The 14,548-nt window shown below is 42.9% G+C and overlaps 1 protein-coding gene across 1 annotated transcript in view; it reads right to left on the reverse strand.

Moving 5' to 3' along the window:
- Positions 1-14,548, reverse strand: part of SAP130 (Sin3A associated protein 130) — a 547,137-nt gene that overhangs the window by 387,594 nt on the left and 144,995 nt on the right. The window contains exon 8 of the mRNA XM_044070859.1: positions 11,631-11,778. Within this exon, the coding sequence (XP_043926794.1) occupies positions 11,631-11,778 (148 nt within the window). The remainder of the gene's footprint in view (positions 1-11,630; positions 11,779-14,548) is intronic.

A 14,548-nucleotide genomic window follows, 5' to 3' on the forward strand; every position in this document is an offset into this window, starting at 1 on the left:
CCTGATCAGCAGAGTCCCACGGTAGAGTAGGTCCTTGAAAGCCAGCAAAGGCCTGCTGCACTGCTATCAATTCTTTTCAGTTCATGTGCAGATGAATCTGCTGGTTGCTCCAAGTCCCCTGTATGCCCCTGCCTTCCAGATGAGCCACTCCCCCCCCCCATGCAACATCTGAGGCATCTGTGGTGAGAGTCTGGCTGGCAGGCGGTGGGCGGAAAGGCAAACCCTTGTTCTGAGAACAGGCTGTCACCCACCAGAGGAACACCATTTGTAGACAGGGAATCAGGGGAAGAATCAAGTGCAAGTCCTGTGTGTGTTGACACCAAAGATTCTTGAGGTACCATTGAAGTTTTCTCATATCCACCCTTGCATATGGGATCATCAAAATACATGAAACCATGAACCCCAGTGCTTGCAGGAATTGCCTTGCAGAGAGCTGGGTCATGCTTGCCAAGTTCATGAAGTAAGCCGAAAGATCTTCTTGCTTCTGTTGAGGGAGGAATACCATCTGGGTGGCTGTACTCAGACTCGCTCCCAGGAAAACAATCTCCCTTGTAGGAATCAACTTTGACTTCTTTTCGTTAAGAATGTAACCCAAAGAGGTGAGTGTTCTTCACGAAATCCAAACTTTTTCTAGTTGTTCTGGGGAGTTTTCTTGAATGAGAAATTCATCCAGGTAAGGATAAATTTGAATGTCTCTCTGCCTGTAAAAAGCAATGGCTGGAGCCAGGCACTTGGTAAAAACTCTGGGAGCAGTAGATAAACCAAAGGGCAATGCAGAGAACTGAAAGTGTTCCTCTCCATCCCTGAAGCGAAGGAACTGCCTGCAACTTTCACTTATTAGGATGTGCAGATAAGCCTCCTTGAGATCCAAAGTTACCAGCCATGAATCCTTGACCAGCACTGGTAGTAACTGTTGAAGGGTGAGCATCTTGAATTTGGGAATCACCAGAAAAGTGTTTAGAACAGACAGATCCAGAATAGGGTGCCAGGTGCCCACTTTCTTGGGTACCAGAAAAAGTCTTTAATAGAAAACCTAGGCCTGCCTGATTTGCAGAAACTGGCTATAGCCCCCCATAGTCAGTAAAGAAGAAATCTGAGTTTCCACCTCTGCCCTGAGAGTTCTGGGTACCCTTGTAAAACAGGGAAGGTGTGAAAGTAAAACTTGTAACCTTGGTGTATTATATTGAGCACCCATTTGTCATCTGTGATGGTAGACCATACCTCTGTGAACCTGGATAACCTTCTCCCCAAAGGAAGCCCAGGGCCCACAGAGGTAAGCACAAGAAGGCCGGAGTCATTGAGAATGTTTGCTTTGGGAAGCTGGCTTAGAACCCCCTGATTTAGCAGAAGAATGCCATTGTTTAGCCCCTTCGAGGGGCAGAAGCCTGCCCGCTGAAAGATCTGAAACCCCTAGGCCTAGAGTGACCCTGCTTGCCAGAATCAGGGAAAGAACAATTCTTGGAAGGATAATGCCTACTAAACCGATGAGGCTGAACCTGAAGGAAATCTTTTACAGCTTGCATAGATTTTGTCTTATTCTCCAACTTCTTCAGTACCTCCTCCACCTTATTACCAAAAAGATTGTCCTTGTGCAAAGGAACATCCAGCAATTTAGACAGGTTCAAAAAGAGGTTGCTCCCTGAGCCAAGCATGTCTTCCAGTTACAGAACCAGTGGCTGCTGCTCTGCAGGAAGCCTCCAAAGTTTCAAAACCACAATGAAGTGAATGCTTATTAACTAAAGTGGCAGAATTCAGTAAGTCTTGTAAATCTTTGTTCTCTGTCATGGAAGGAATATCTCCAAGTTTAGCCTTAATAGCCTCCAAAGTATGTTGCGGATACTTAAGCATGTGAAAAAAACAATTCACGGATCTAATGGCAAGAGTTGCAGAGGTATAGACTTTTTTTTACCCCACCTGTCCAAGGCCCTAGACTCCTTATCAGAAGGCACAGGATTTTTAGCAATAGTAGCCTTAACACCCTTGGGGCCTTGAAAAATAATTTCTGGATCAGCAGTAGGGTTTTTAAAAAGGAATTGATGAGATTCAGGAACCCTAGAATACCTATCCAGTTTTCCGGGGGCAGGAGGAACAGAATAATTTTCCATGAAAACATCATCCACAACTTTCAAACCTTGAGGTATATCCAGAGGCGTATACTGTGGCAAATCCAAAAATTCCCAGATTCTTTTCTTAGACTGTGGAAAATCCTGACATTCCCATTTAAAATGCTCCCTAAGAGTATTCAAAGTATCCCCAAAGGAAAAATCTTCTGGAGGGGAGGCAGAAGAGATATAGAGTCCTCAGCATCAGAATCCTCAAAACCAGAAAAAAGTTGAGAATTTCCTTCTTCACCAGCAGACATACTGGAAATCTCAGAATACGAGACAGACAAAATATCAGGAGATAATTCCCTAGCCCTCTTTGAAAGGGGGGGATGAGAGCCCCTAATCAGGGAAAGAAGATCACCAGCCATCTTTACCAACTGGGACTGAGGCACAGGAGCGGAGGCTGATGCCTGCTTGTGAGTAGGTTTGCGGCTGGAAGGTTTTGCTAGCAATCCGGAGGGACACAGGAGGCCTAGCAACTGCAGAAGTCTGAACTAAGGTAGTCAGTCTGGTTCTGGTCTCATGTCGAAAAAAGAGGCGTCAGAAGCCGGTGCCTGCAAAGCGGCTCTGGACCCATCTGAGGCGGTGACAGGCAGAGGGTCTGAAGATGAAATAGCAGCCTGAAGGACTCCATAAAGGTCTCGGCAGAGGCTTGCGCCTGAAAATCTGCAGACTGCAGGGGCTGCGAAAGCACCTCACTGACTACCGCTGTGCCGATGACCAATTTCACCGGTGCGTCGTCAGCAGATTTAATCCTAGGTCTGTTGCGGTCCTTGTCTTTGCGTTTCCTAGGTATATCCAAAGTCGGGAGACCAGAACACGCCATACCAACGAACTTAGGCCAAACTCCGAAATGCTTACACAAAATCTTAGCTCTACAGTGTATAGTATGCGGGTTAAAGGAAGCACAGAGATCACAGTTAGGGACGTCGTGCTCAAGGCTCAAACAAGTTATACAATAGGAATGGAAATCACAGTGCGGAATCTGTTTTCCACAGGCAAGACAGTTATTAAGTTTATCAGACATTCATTAAAGCAAGAAAAGAGGATCCCCAACGGGGTACTTATCTGAAGGTGTCTTTAACTTGGTAGTCAGAAAGCAAAACAAAGGTAAATGGCTGACTGGCACTAGTGCTAATTGCATCTGCTTCGGGCTCCGCAGCAAGAAAGACTGGGGAAATGGTGTCGGCTGCCTCCCTTTATACCTGACGTTTTGACATCAGTTTTACAACTGGCGGCAGCCGACGTCATATACCAAGGACTCTGGTATTCGGGTCGACTGAGGGCTACCGGGAGCCAGATAACACATATGTGAGGACTGCAACAGTGAAACACGATCATCATGGGTGGTAAAGGCAGAGCAGTTCAGGAAGCTAGAGGTGATGGAGATGAAGTGCATATGTGTGGTAGGGTACACATTTTGGGACAAAATAAATAAGGACATAAGTGCAGAAGCCAAAGTAGCTCCAATTGTAGAAAAGGTCAAAGAGAACAGATTATGATGGTCTGGATACATGTGCAGAACAGAAAACAATCCGGTGAAGATGACTTGGGACAGGCTATTAGAAAGCAAGAAGAAAAGTACAGTTTTGTACCTACCATAAATGTAGATGTTCGAGGATCCACATTGCTGCAGTCCTTACTATTGGGTAGTCCGCTGTCCAGTCGGCCCAAATACCAGAGTATATGGCTGACGTCGGTCAGGGCGCATTAGACTGACGTCAGTACGTCAGGGTACTAATGCGCATGACCGACGTCATATCCTCAGTCTTTTCTTGCCCCAGATGTCAGAAGACCCTAAAAAGACAAGGCCCAAAATACCTGCACCAAAAATATGTACATTATATACAAAAATATATACAAAAATATCAGCAGATAACCTCACCTACACAACCACCCCTAAACACAGAGGGGAAGGAGGGAGGGTAAATTGGACTGCAGCAATGTGGATCCTCGAACATCTACATTTATGGTAGGTACAAAACTGTACTATGTTCTTCGTTCCACATTGCTGCAGTCCTTACTATTGGGTAGAATCCCAAAGCAGAGGTAAGGGAGGCTGGCAAATCATAAAGAAGCAGGAGCTGACAACATGCCTTGCAAAATAGCTGTGGCAAAACCAGCCCTAGACTTAGAGTAGAGAGGAAGGTGATAATGCTTAGAGAAAGTATGCACTGAACTCCAAGTAGCTGCCTCCAAAATATCCTTAGTTGCCACCCCTTAGAAATGCTGTTGAAGTGGCAGTAGCCCTAGTGGAATGAGGCCTAATCCCAGCTGGAATCTCCTTGCCATGATGGGAATAACAAAATGCAATGCAAAACCCAATCCACCTAGAAATAGTCTGTTTTGACACAGGCTTGCCCTGTGAACTCAAAGCAAAAGAAACAAACAACTGCTGAGACTGCCTAAAATCCTTAGTCCTGCTTAAATAATAACGCAATTGCCTGTGTACATCTAAAGTGTGCAAAATCTTTTCCCCTTTATTTTGGGGGTCTGCATAAAAAGTAGGCAAATGAATAGTTTGGTTTAAAGCCACACTAGAAACCACCTTAGGCATAAAGGAAGGATTAGTGCGTAATGATACCCTATCCTTATGGAAAATCAAAAGGGCTCTACTGCCATAAGGGCCTGCAACTCAGACACCCTTCTTGCAGAAGTAATAGCCAACAGAAAAGCAGTCTTCCATGACAAGTATTTCAATTCAGCAGTAGCCGCAGGCTCAAAAGGTTGTAGAGTAAGTTTTTCCAACACAAAATTGAGATCCCAAGCAGGAGTAGGAGCTCACGTGGGGTCTTATATTCTTTGCCCCTCTAAGAAACTGCTTGAGCAAAGGATGCGAAAACAATGGTGGGTCACAATCATAGTGAGCTGAAATTGCTGCAGCATGAATCTTAATGGAAGAGAAGGACAAACCTTTGTCCAATAACTCAGTAAGATATTGAAGAGCCACACTCAAATTAGGCTCAGAAATCTCCAAATTCCTTGCTGCACTCCAAAATAAAAATCTCTTCCATTTTTCTGCGTACACTTTCCTTGTACTAGGTCTTCTAGCTTCCATAATCACATTTAAAACTTGTTGAGGAAGTTGAGACCGGCTGTCTTTCAAAACAGAATATGCCATGCTGCTAGATGAAGAGAGCGAAGCTTGACATTGAGCAGGTGGCCTTCTCTCTGAGACAACAGGTGCGGAATCAAGGGTAAAGGCCATGGAGGCTTCTTTACTAGACTCCTCAGTAATGGGTACCAGTGCTGCCGAGGCCAATCTGGAGCTATTAAAATCATCCTTGGCTTGTCTTGTCTGACTTTTAGAAGCACCTTTGGAAGAAGAGGCAGAGGTGGAAACGCATACACATGAAGATTTTTCCAACTGAAAGAAAGAGCATCCACTTTCCAAGCTGTGTGATGTAACCTCTTTGTGCAAAACTTTGGCAGCTGGTGGTTTAGTGGAGAAGCGAACAGATCTATGTCTGGAGTTCCCCAGGACACTGTCAACCTTTGAAATACATGAAGATCCAGTTTCCACTCGTGGGGATCCATGATTTGTCTGCTTAACACATCTGCTAAGGAGTTCTGTGCTCCTGGCAGAAACCTTGCCTGAAGAGTTAGTTGCAAGCTGAGCGCAGTCTCCCATAAAATCATTGCTTGCCTGCACAATGGGTAAGAATGTGTTCCCCTTGTTTGTTGATGTACCACATGACAGTTGTGTTGTCTGTTAGAATCAACACCTGCCCTGGAAGAAGTAACTCCTTGAAAGCCATTAATGCAAACTGGACTGCTAACATCTCCTTCATGTTGATATGTAGATGCTGTAGTCTGGCAGGCCACTTGTCTTGTATCCACTTTCCATTTAGATGAGCTCCCCAAGCAATGTCCGAGGCATCTGTCGTTAAAATCTGACTCGCCTCTGGCCGGGTCACAGAGAGTCCCTTGTTTAGGTGACATTCCTGAGCCCACCACAAAAATTCTTTTTGAAGGCAAGGTATTATTTGAATGACAGTGTCCAAATCCTGGCAGTGCTGTGTCCATACATTTTTGAGATACCATTGTAGCTTCCTCATATGCAGTTTGGCATTGGGAAGCACCAGAATACAAGATGCCATGAACCCTAATGCTTGAAGGACTGTCCTTGCAGTCAGCACGGACTGATGAGATAGTTGATGGAAGTAAAGTGATAGACTCTTTTGTTTGTCCGGGGTTAAAAGGCCATCTGGGCTGCTGTATTCAGTCTCACACCCAGAAAGCACATGTCTTGAGAGGGTACTAGACTGGACTTTATTTCGTTCACAGAATACCCTAGGCATCTTAGCACTGCTATAACATATTCCAGATGCTGTAGAAGGTCTTCCTTTTCTTGAGCCAGAATCAGGCAGTCGTCCAAGTAAGGATAGATTTGAATTCCTTGTAGCCTGAAGTAAGCTATCACTGGAGCCAGAACCTTTGTGAATACTCTGGGCGCAGTAGATAAGCCAAAGGGCAATGCAGAGAACTGATAATGAGAATTTCCAGCTCGAAACCGCAGATACTTCCTGCAACTTAGCCTTATAGGCACATGAAGGTAAGCTTCCTTGAGATCTAAAGTTACCATCCAGTGATCTTTGCCCAGCAGAGGTAAAAGCTGTTGTAACGTCAACATCTTGAACTTGGGAATGTCCAGATAAGTGTTGAGGAGAGATAAATCCAAAATTGGTCTCCACGTGTTCCCCTTCTTTGGTACTAGGAACAGGCGAGAATAAAATCCTAGGCCCCTTTCTGATACAGGGACTGGCTGAATGGCCCCATCTGGAGTAACTGAGAAATTTGCTTGTGAGCCTCTTTTCTTTGTGGAGGAGGAACGTCTGGCATGCCTTTGAAAGGGGCAATGTATGGAAATAAAACCTGTAACCGTGGTGAATGATATCCAACACCCATCTGTCTTGAGTAATTAAATCCCAATTGTCTTTGAAAAGAGACAGTCTTCCTCCCAAAGGAGCTGCCAGACGAGAATCTACCGGCAGCTGAAAAGGCAGGTCATTGGGTCTGTTTACGAAAGGACTGACCCCTGCCCTCACCAGAAGTCTGAGCAGGTGAACTCCCTGTTCTAGGCCTAAAAGAACCTTGAGCTCTGCCCCTACCACGTCTAGACCTACCCCTAGACTGGGAATCATAAGCAGGATATGTCCACCCCTTAGCAGGCCAATTTCTACTAAACTTGGTGGCTGCACCTGCAAAAATCTTTAACAGTTTGCATAGACTTAGCTTTGTCCTCCATTTTCTTTAAAACTGCTTCCACAGGCGAACCAAACAACACATCAGACTGTAAAGGAGCATCCAAAATCCTTGTCTTAACATGCTCAGCTAAATTCTGATCCCTCAACCAGGCATGCCTGCGAAGAACAGAACTAGTGGCAGCCACCCTCGAGGAGGCCTGTACAGCATCAAAACCACATTGCAAAGAATGCTTACCCACTTGTTCAGACACATGAACTAAATCCAACAACTCTTTACACTCAATACCTTCCGCCAAAGCATCCACCTTAGATTTCAATTGTGAAAGGAGATAATTTTGATATTTTAACATGTGAAACTGACAATTCAACGCTCTCATGGCTAGAGTGGAAGAAGTATACACTTTCTTTCCCCACCTATCCAAAGTCCTTGCCTCTTTATCAGTGGGAACAGGATTTTTAACCACAGAGGCCTTAACACCTTTAGGCCCCTGAGAAACAGTTTCTGGGTCCGCCCTAGGACTCTTAAACAAATACTTATGAGCTTCGGGCACCCTATAGTACCTATCAGGTTTAACAGGAGCAGGAGGCAAAGAGTCAGGGTTCAGGGAAGCCTCTGCAAAAACATCTTCCACCACATTCAACACAGGAGGTATAGCTAAGGGCCTATGTTGGGGTAAAAATAAGAATTCCCTAAGCCTTTTCCTGGAATCAGAATAATCTTGGCCTTCCCATTTAAAGTGTTCTCTCATGGAATGCAGAGTCTCTGAAAATGAGAAATCCTCAGGAGGAGAAGCTGTAGGTGTGGAATCATCCACATCAGAATCAGAATAAGGTGGAAATTCCTGCAAGTCTTCCGCAGAAGACTCTGAAGCCTCTGAATACTGTTCCAAACACTCAAACTCAGGTTCCACCCTAGGCCTCTTATCAGGAGGGGGCATAGAGCCTCTAATCATAGTAATTAAATCTTCTGCCATTTTAAGCATATGTTTCTTAGGCACAGAACCTGAAGTGCTAGGAGATGCTCCCACTGAAGCTGAACTTGGCCTACCTCTCAAAGAAGTTTTGGAAACAGAAGGAGAAGCTCTAACTACCTTGGGAAGAGAGGGAAGAACAGTTACCTGAGAAGCCCCTCAGCCTGGCCTACTTCCTGAGAAGGCACATCCTGTAACAGTAAAGTCTCTGCCTGAGACTCCAAAGAAACTCCTGGCAAAACCTCCGGCTCCACCGAGCCTTCTAAAGAACCGACGTCTGGGACTGCCGGTTCATCCACCCTAGGCTTCGCTGTTTTGTCCTTGCGCTTTTGACGAAGCGGCCGGAGTATCCGGCGGCATTTTATAATTGCAACGCTTCCCAAACACTAACCTGGCACAGTCTAACCGTCTCTTAATAGTGCGTTTGTTAAACCTAGCACAAGAGCGGCATCCAACAACGTCGTGCTCAGGCCCTAAACAAGGTATACACAAGGTATGGTAATCCCTATGAGGTATCTGTTTCCCACAAGAAATACAGTTATTCACTTTTTCTGACATCCGGTTAAATACTGAGGCAAGAAAAAACCAAAATGTTCCCCAACGGGGTACTTAGCCAACTCCGATTCGGTCTGAAACTCCGACTTCGGAAATATTTCAGAACGCCAACCTGCACTCGCAAAACTGCTTCTGCATCGGACCATGCGGCAAAAAAGACTGAGGATATGACGTCGGTCATGCGCATTAGTACCCTGACGTACTGACGTCAGTCTAATGCGCCCTGACCGACGTCAGCCATATACTCTGGTATTCGGGCCGACTGGACAGCGGACTACCCAATAGTAAGGACTGCAGCAATGTGGAACGAAGAACATCAAGTGTGCCCAGCAAAGAGGTGGACGGAATGTGTGAGAGAAGACCTGCAACAGTCATGCATGAGAGTGGCACTGAATAGACAGAGATGGCAACAGTTGACACGACACCCCAACCTCATGTAGAAAACGGGGAAAAGGGGTCAGCAAAGGCCTTTGCCAGAGTGCAGAAGCCCTGGTGCAAGCCATCTCTGACAAAGCAAGATTTAATGTTTTGGATCTCTGTCCATGCAGACACATACTGGATCCTCCAAGAATAATACCAACTATGTAACAAACTATTGAAGCCAATCATCTTTTCTTTGTACTTTGACATCATTTGAGAAGGAAGGATGGATTTTGTTCAATACCAGGGTCTGACCAGCATTTGTGGCATGCATAGAGAGCTTTGTTATGTCTTTCTGCATATCCCTCAAGATTTTATGTACCAGGTCATTCACCCCTCATGGACCACTACCATGGCATAATCATATTTGTTCAGATTAAGTGTCTTTAAGGCCCTTAATATGCTGGAGATCTTGGCTCCTGAAAGGCAACTCACTGTCACCATCTCTTTGCTCAACCTAATGACAGTTAAGTCATTGTGTCTGACAAAGTAACCAATCACTAGTAAACTTGTTAGAAGGGTGTCTAGATGCACCATGTTAATTACCTGGTAACTCTTTACAGTACTACTGCCAACAGATATTGTAGTGTTTGATTTATACTGAACCCAAGATTTACTAGGTGTTGGTGACTTAAGCAGAGACTTTTTAACAACATTAGCATTATAAAAGTTTACTATGTATTTGTGTGAAATGCAGTAATTGCGTAAGTGCATGTTTGTATGCTGCTCACTGGTTGTGTTTGTTTGTAAAAGGGATGTCTCCAATTTGTTAAAGCACTTACATTGCTCTCATACAGACAGTGATGAGTTAAGAAATAATTCACTCTCTCTGAGCATTAGGCAAGTGTTATACTGCCTTAGTATACAACTGCTATGAAGCTGGCAACTGAGCTGGATGACCTTCCATTTTAGTCCACGAATATAGTAAAGAAATGAATTATTTGTTTTTAAACTGCTACTAACTCAATGGAAATAATATACTTCTGATATTACAGGAATGCAGCTTACAGAGTTATTACTAGTTGTCCCACATTTGAAGTGTAGAAAGAGATAAGTAATATGGGAACAGTGCTTAAGAATGTATTTAAGAAATAACTTTTATTCATATAGTGCAAGGAGGAAAAGTAATGAAAAGATGACTAAGAACAGTTCTGGTTATCCAAGAATGTACCGTCTGAAAACCTAGCTAGCAGACTGTGCAGGAATACAGCTACAGTCTTAGTGGGTGCAAGAATGACGAGATTTACTGCAGAGAACTTAATGCTAGAAGAGCATGCATCAACTAGTAAAGAGTTGCATGCAATGATAAGAACCTGCATTCCTGTTTATCCCAGCAGAGAAAACAAAGGAACCAACAGAAAATTAGCAAGGAATTCAGCCAAAACAATAATTTCCACAATACATGGAAATGTAATTCCCTGCCACAAAACTACAACCACTGGGTCTTAGAAGCCAACACTACCTATTGGTAGACCAGGATGGGTTGCCCCTGTGACACGATTTTAAAAATGAGCACCTTTTTTTCTGAAACATTTAGATGACATTGTTTGTGGTGTGTGGTGGTAAATACAGAACTTAATGACCTGTATGTATGTTGACGCATTAAACTTCCACCCCAACTTTCTCTGCATATGCATACACTGACTGTATGAATATCAGCATTGTTGCATATAAAAGCTGTAGGTTAAATGCTGTTCTGTAATATTAAAAATATTAAGCAGAGCAATTATCTAGCATTTCACTGTATTCAAAAGGACTACAACTGATCTACATTGTTTTATGTGTATAGCTCATCTGTATATTACACTTATTATCATTATGGGTGTCTAATATATGGTTTTATGGTGGGATGTTGGTGCACTGGTTAAGGTGTTTACCTTACAGACACAAGGTGAATGGTTTGACTCTCAAGTGGGGTACTTTGCTAGGATTAAAATGTCCCACAATGGCAGTTAGCCCAGTACTAATCTATGATTCTATGATCCTACTGATGGAACATTTCTCTCACCATCCCTGCTGTGCATAGTCTATTTCCAGCAAGACTAAAATGGTATTCAGCTGTAATAAATATACACACCTGAAGTAATATTACTTTTCCTCTCGACTTGCAAACACACATACTAATTGACTTCCCACAAACAATAGTGAATAGCTATCATTTTAAGCATGTATTTTCAGACTTGCCTAGACCTACTGAAACAAGCCTGGGCCTTCACAGCAAGGCTGACCTTACCACTTGAGAAATTCAATCACCTGTGCCACTATATTTTTAGTGCGATCCTACACTTGTACAAATTTATGTGACTACTGCTGTGTGACCCTAATTTTATCATGTGTCACAGTATGCACCATTGTGGCCCTTGACCCATTACCTGTGCCACTGTATGAAGCTGAGGCTTCTGTGCTGCCATGGCAGGATGGGAAGGCAGTGTAATACGTGTAGCAGCGTCTCTGGGTGGAGCAGATCTCTGGATACCAATTGCTGCTTGAGGAGCATGCTGCTGTAAAGAAACTGCTGATCTGAAAAGGAAACAAACAGTGTCATAAAATCTATTCACTACATGAGACAACGGGCTTGCTGCTGTGCCCAAATCTTGCCAGTATGGGAAAGGAACTGTGCTACATAATCCAGACAAAAAACTGAATCACACACAATTTGCCACCATAAGCTCCAGACAGCAGCAAAGCGGACAGGGTCCAGACATGAAACTCATCAAATAAAGTAAACTTGTTTCACACATTAGGGCTGATGTTTTCTATAGGTCGTACTAAAAGATCAGGTACTTAAATGTCATACTCATCATACATGTGCATGGAAGGACAGGCAGCCTCAACAGAGATACTCACCACAGACACCCTCCTAAAGTACGCACTAAGGGCAACAACCAGTCTAGAAGAAAAGTGCTCTGTGACCAACACTGTCTGAAAAGGCTTGCAGGTTTTTTTCTAAAGAGTAACACAGTTAAGGACATACAAAAAAGACATCAGCCTGGTTATGTGCTCCCCTTAAAAACGCAGAAAACAAAACAGCTGGTCTACTTTACACAGACCTTTATTTGCATTAAAACACAAACTGGAGATGGCAATACACGTCCCAAATACAGAGCAAATGTTCACTTTTACTTGGAGCTTCTTAAAAACACAATCAAGTATAAGGACAGCTAATAAAACCCCAGAAACCCATGTTTTGGAAGCAATGATTGTTTGTCATCAGAAAGACCTTATCCTTACAGATTACTGGTACTGCAGTCTGGCACTGAACCAGAGAATCTCAAGCTCTCCTTGGTCAGCAGGACTTGGTAAATAGCTCAATAGCTCCTCAAAGAAGCAAAATGTAATTTTGCAATAAATTAGGGAAATAGATGTATTAAAGTACAAAAAGGGGAATCATTATCAAATTGATGGAGTAACAACATGATATCCTGCACATATGGGCTTGGGCTATTCTTTACCAGGGAGTATTCACACCTTATGGTGCCCACCAAACTAGACATGGTGTATGTTTTATCTAGGGCTTAAACACACTGGAATTGGGTGAAATTTTTAAGGTTTGCTCAACTTCATATGTTCAGTGCTAACACCCCCTTACAATACCTCATGAACACTGGTCTTTTTGTAACCATGGGATACCTGAACCTTACACTGTGGCACCAGTGTTGGTCCTGGATGATTTTCTAGCCAAATAACATCTAGCCCACACTAACCTTAAGTGTTGTTTTATCCAAGGAGTGCTCACAAAGTATGATGTCCTGTAGGCAATGAACTTGGTGATATTTCATGCAAACAGTGCTCAAACCTTATGTCCTTCTCACACTGGATTGGGTAACATTTAATCACATCATATGATTTTCCATACACATTGGTTATGTGGAAAATTTACCCAGGGACTGCTTAAACCTCACAAAGTCACACACAAACTGATGCTGGGTGACACTTTACCTAAGAAATGTTCACTTCTTACATAGTTGCAGCCATCTGGTCTTCAGTGAGGTTTTATCCTCACAGTGTTCACATCTTATGATGTGTTGCCTATACCAAAGCTGTAAGATGTTTTATCCGAGAAGTGTTCACACCTTACAAAGTTCAGTGCACACTGGGTTTTGGTGATGTTTTAACCATGGTTTATGCAGACTGTATGATGTCCTTTACATAGGTCTTGGATGTCATTTTATACACACAATATTCACACCTTACAAAGTTCCATGCACACAGGGCCAGGGTGATTATTTATATGAATATGGTTACAGGATAAGCGGGCAAGTCTGTTGACCTTTTTCAGCCATGACCCAGGTACAGATAATCTATTTGCAGAATAATATAATATAAAATGCAACTTGTCTTGCATTATCTTACATACAAGAGACATACAAAATAATCTAAACATATAAGGGAAATATGTACACTTCAATTAAAATGTACTATAACATACAAATTTAAGATACAGGGTTTAAGAACTGAAAAGCTTAATCTGCATCACTAAAGCATGATCATCTGGATTCCTCATACAGGGTTTCTTTTAAAGCCTTTTTGAATGCTACTAAAGTGGTGTTGCACTTCATTTGACAGGTGATTCCATAGCACAGACCAATTTCTGGAGAAGGCTCTCTCTCTCCTATGGGTAGTTTGAATCTGAGCCTGGAAAGTGTAAGCATTTAATTTTGGATGTTTTGAGGTGTGTAGTTTTGGTCTCTCACAGGCAGTTTCTTTGATAGGAGGAAAGTATCCTGTTCTTAGACTTTTGAATATATATGTGCCTATTACAAGGTTGGCTCTATCAAGTACTGCATGTCAGTGCACTGCCTGAAGTACTTAACAATGGTGTGTTCTTTATCCAGCTAGGTGTGCAAATCTGCATATATATATATATATATATATATATATATATATATATATATATATATATATAACTCAGTGGATTGCAATTTTTGACCATTACAGACAGACTGCATTCAGAGTAGTAGTACGTCATATTCTGGTGATTAGTATACTTTTAGCTATAGATCTATGGGATGCAGGGGATAGTAGGCAAGATAATCTGTAACATAGTTTTAATTGAGAAAGAACTTTAATTTAGTTTTAATTGAGAAAGATTAATCAATTCCAAATACCCCCACTAGAGGAAGCAACATCCTTGACCTGGTTATTTCTAACATGGGCAACTGTTGCTCAACACCAATAGTCAATTACTCCCTGGTTAGATCCGACCACAAGCTAATTACCATGGAAATCCACATATCACCCTCACCACCAGCAAAGGTAACCACCATGAAAAACTTCTCCAAAGCTGACT

Source organism: Protopterus annectens, chromosome 4.part1, assembly GCF_019279795.1.
Source record: "Protopterus annectens isolate FY-2018-M chromosome 4.part1, PAN1.0, whole genome shotgun sequence".
In the NCBI taxonomy this organism is placed as follows: domain Eukaryota; kingdom Metazoa; phylum Chordata; order Ceratodontiformes; family Protopteridae; genus Protopterus; species Protopterus annectens.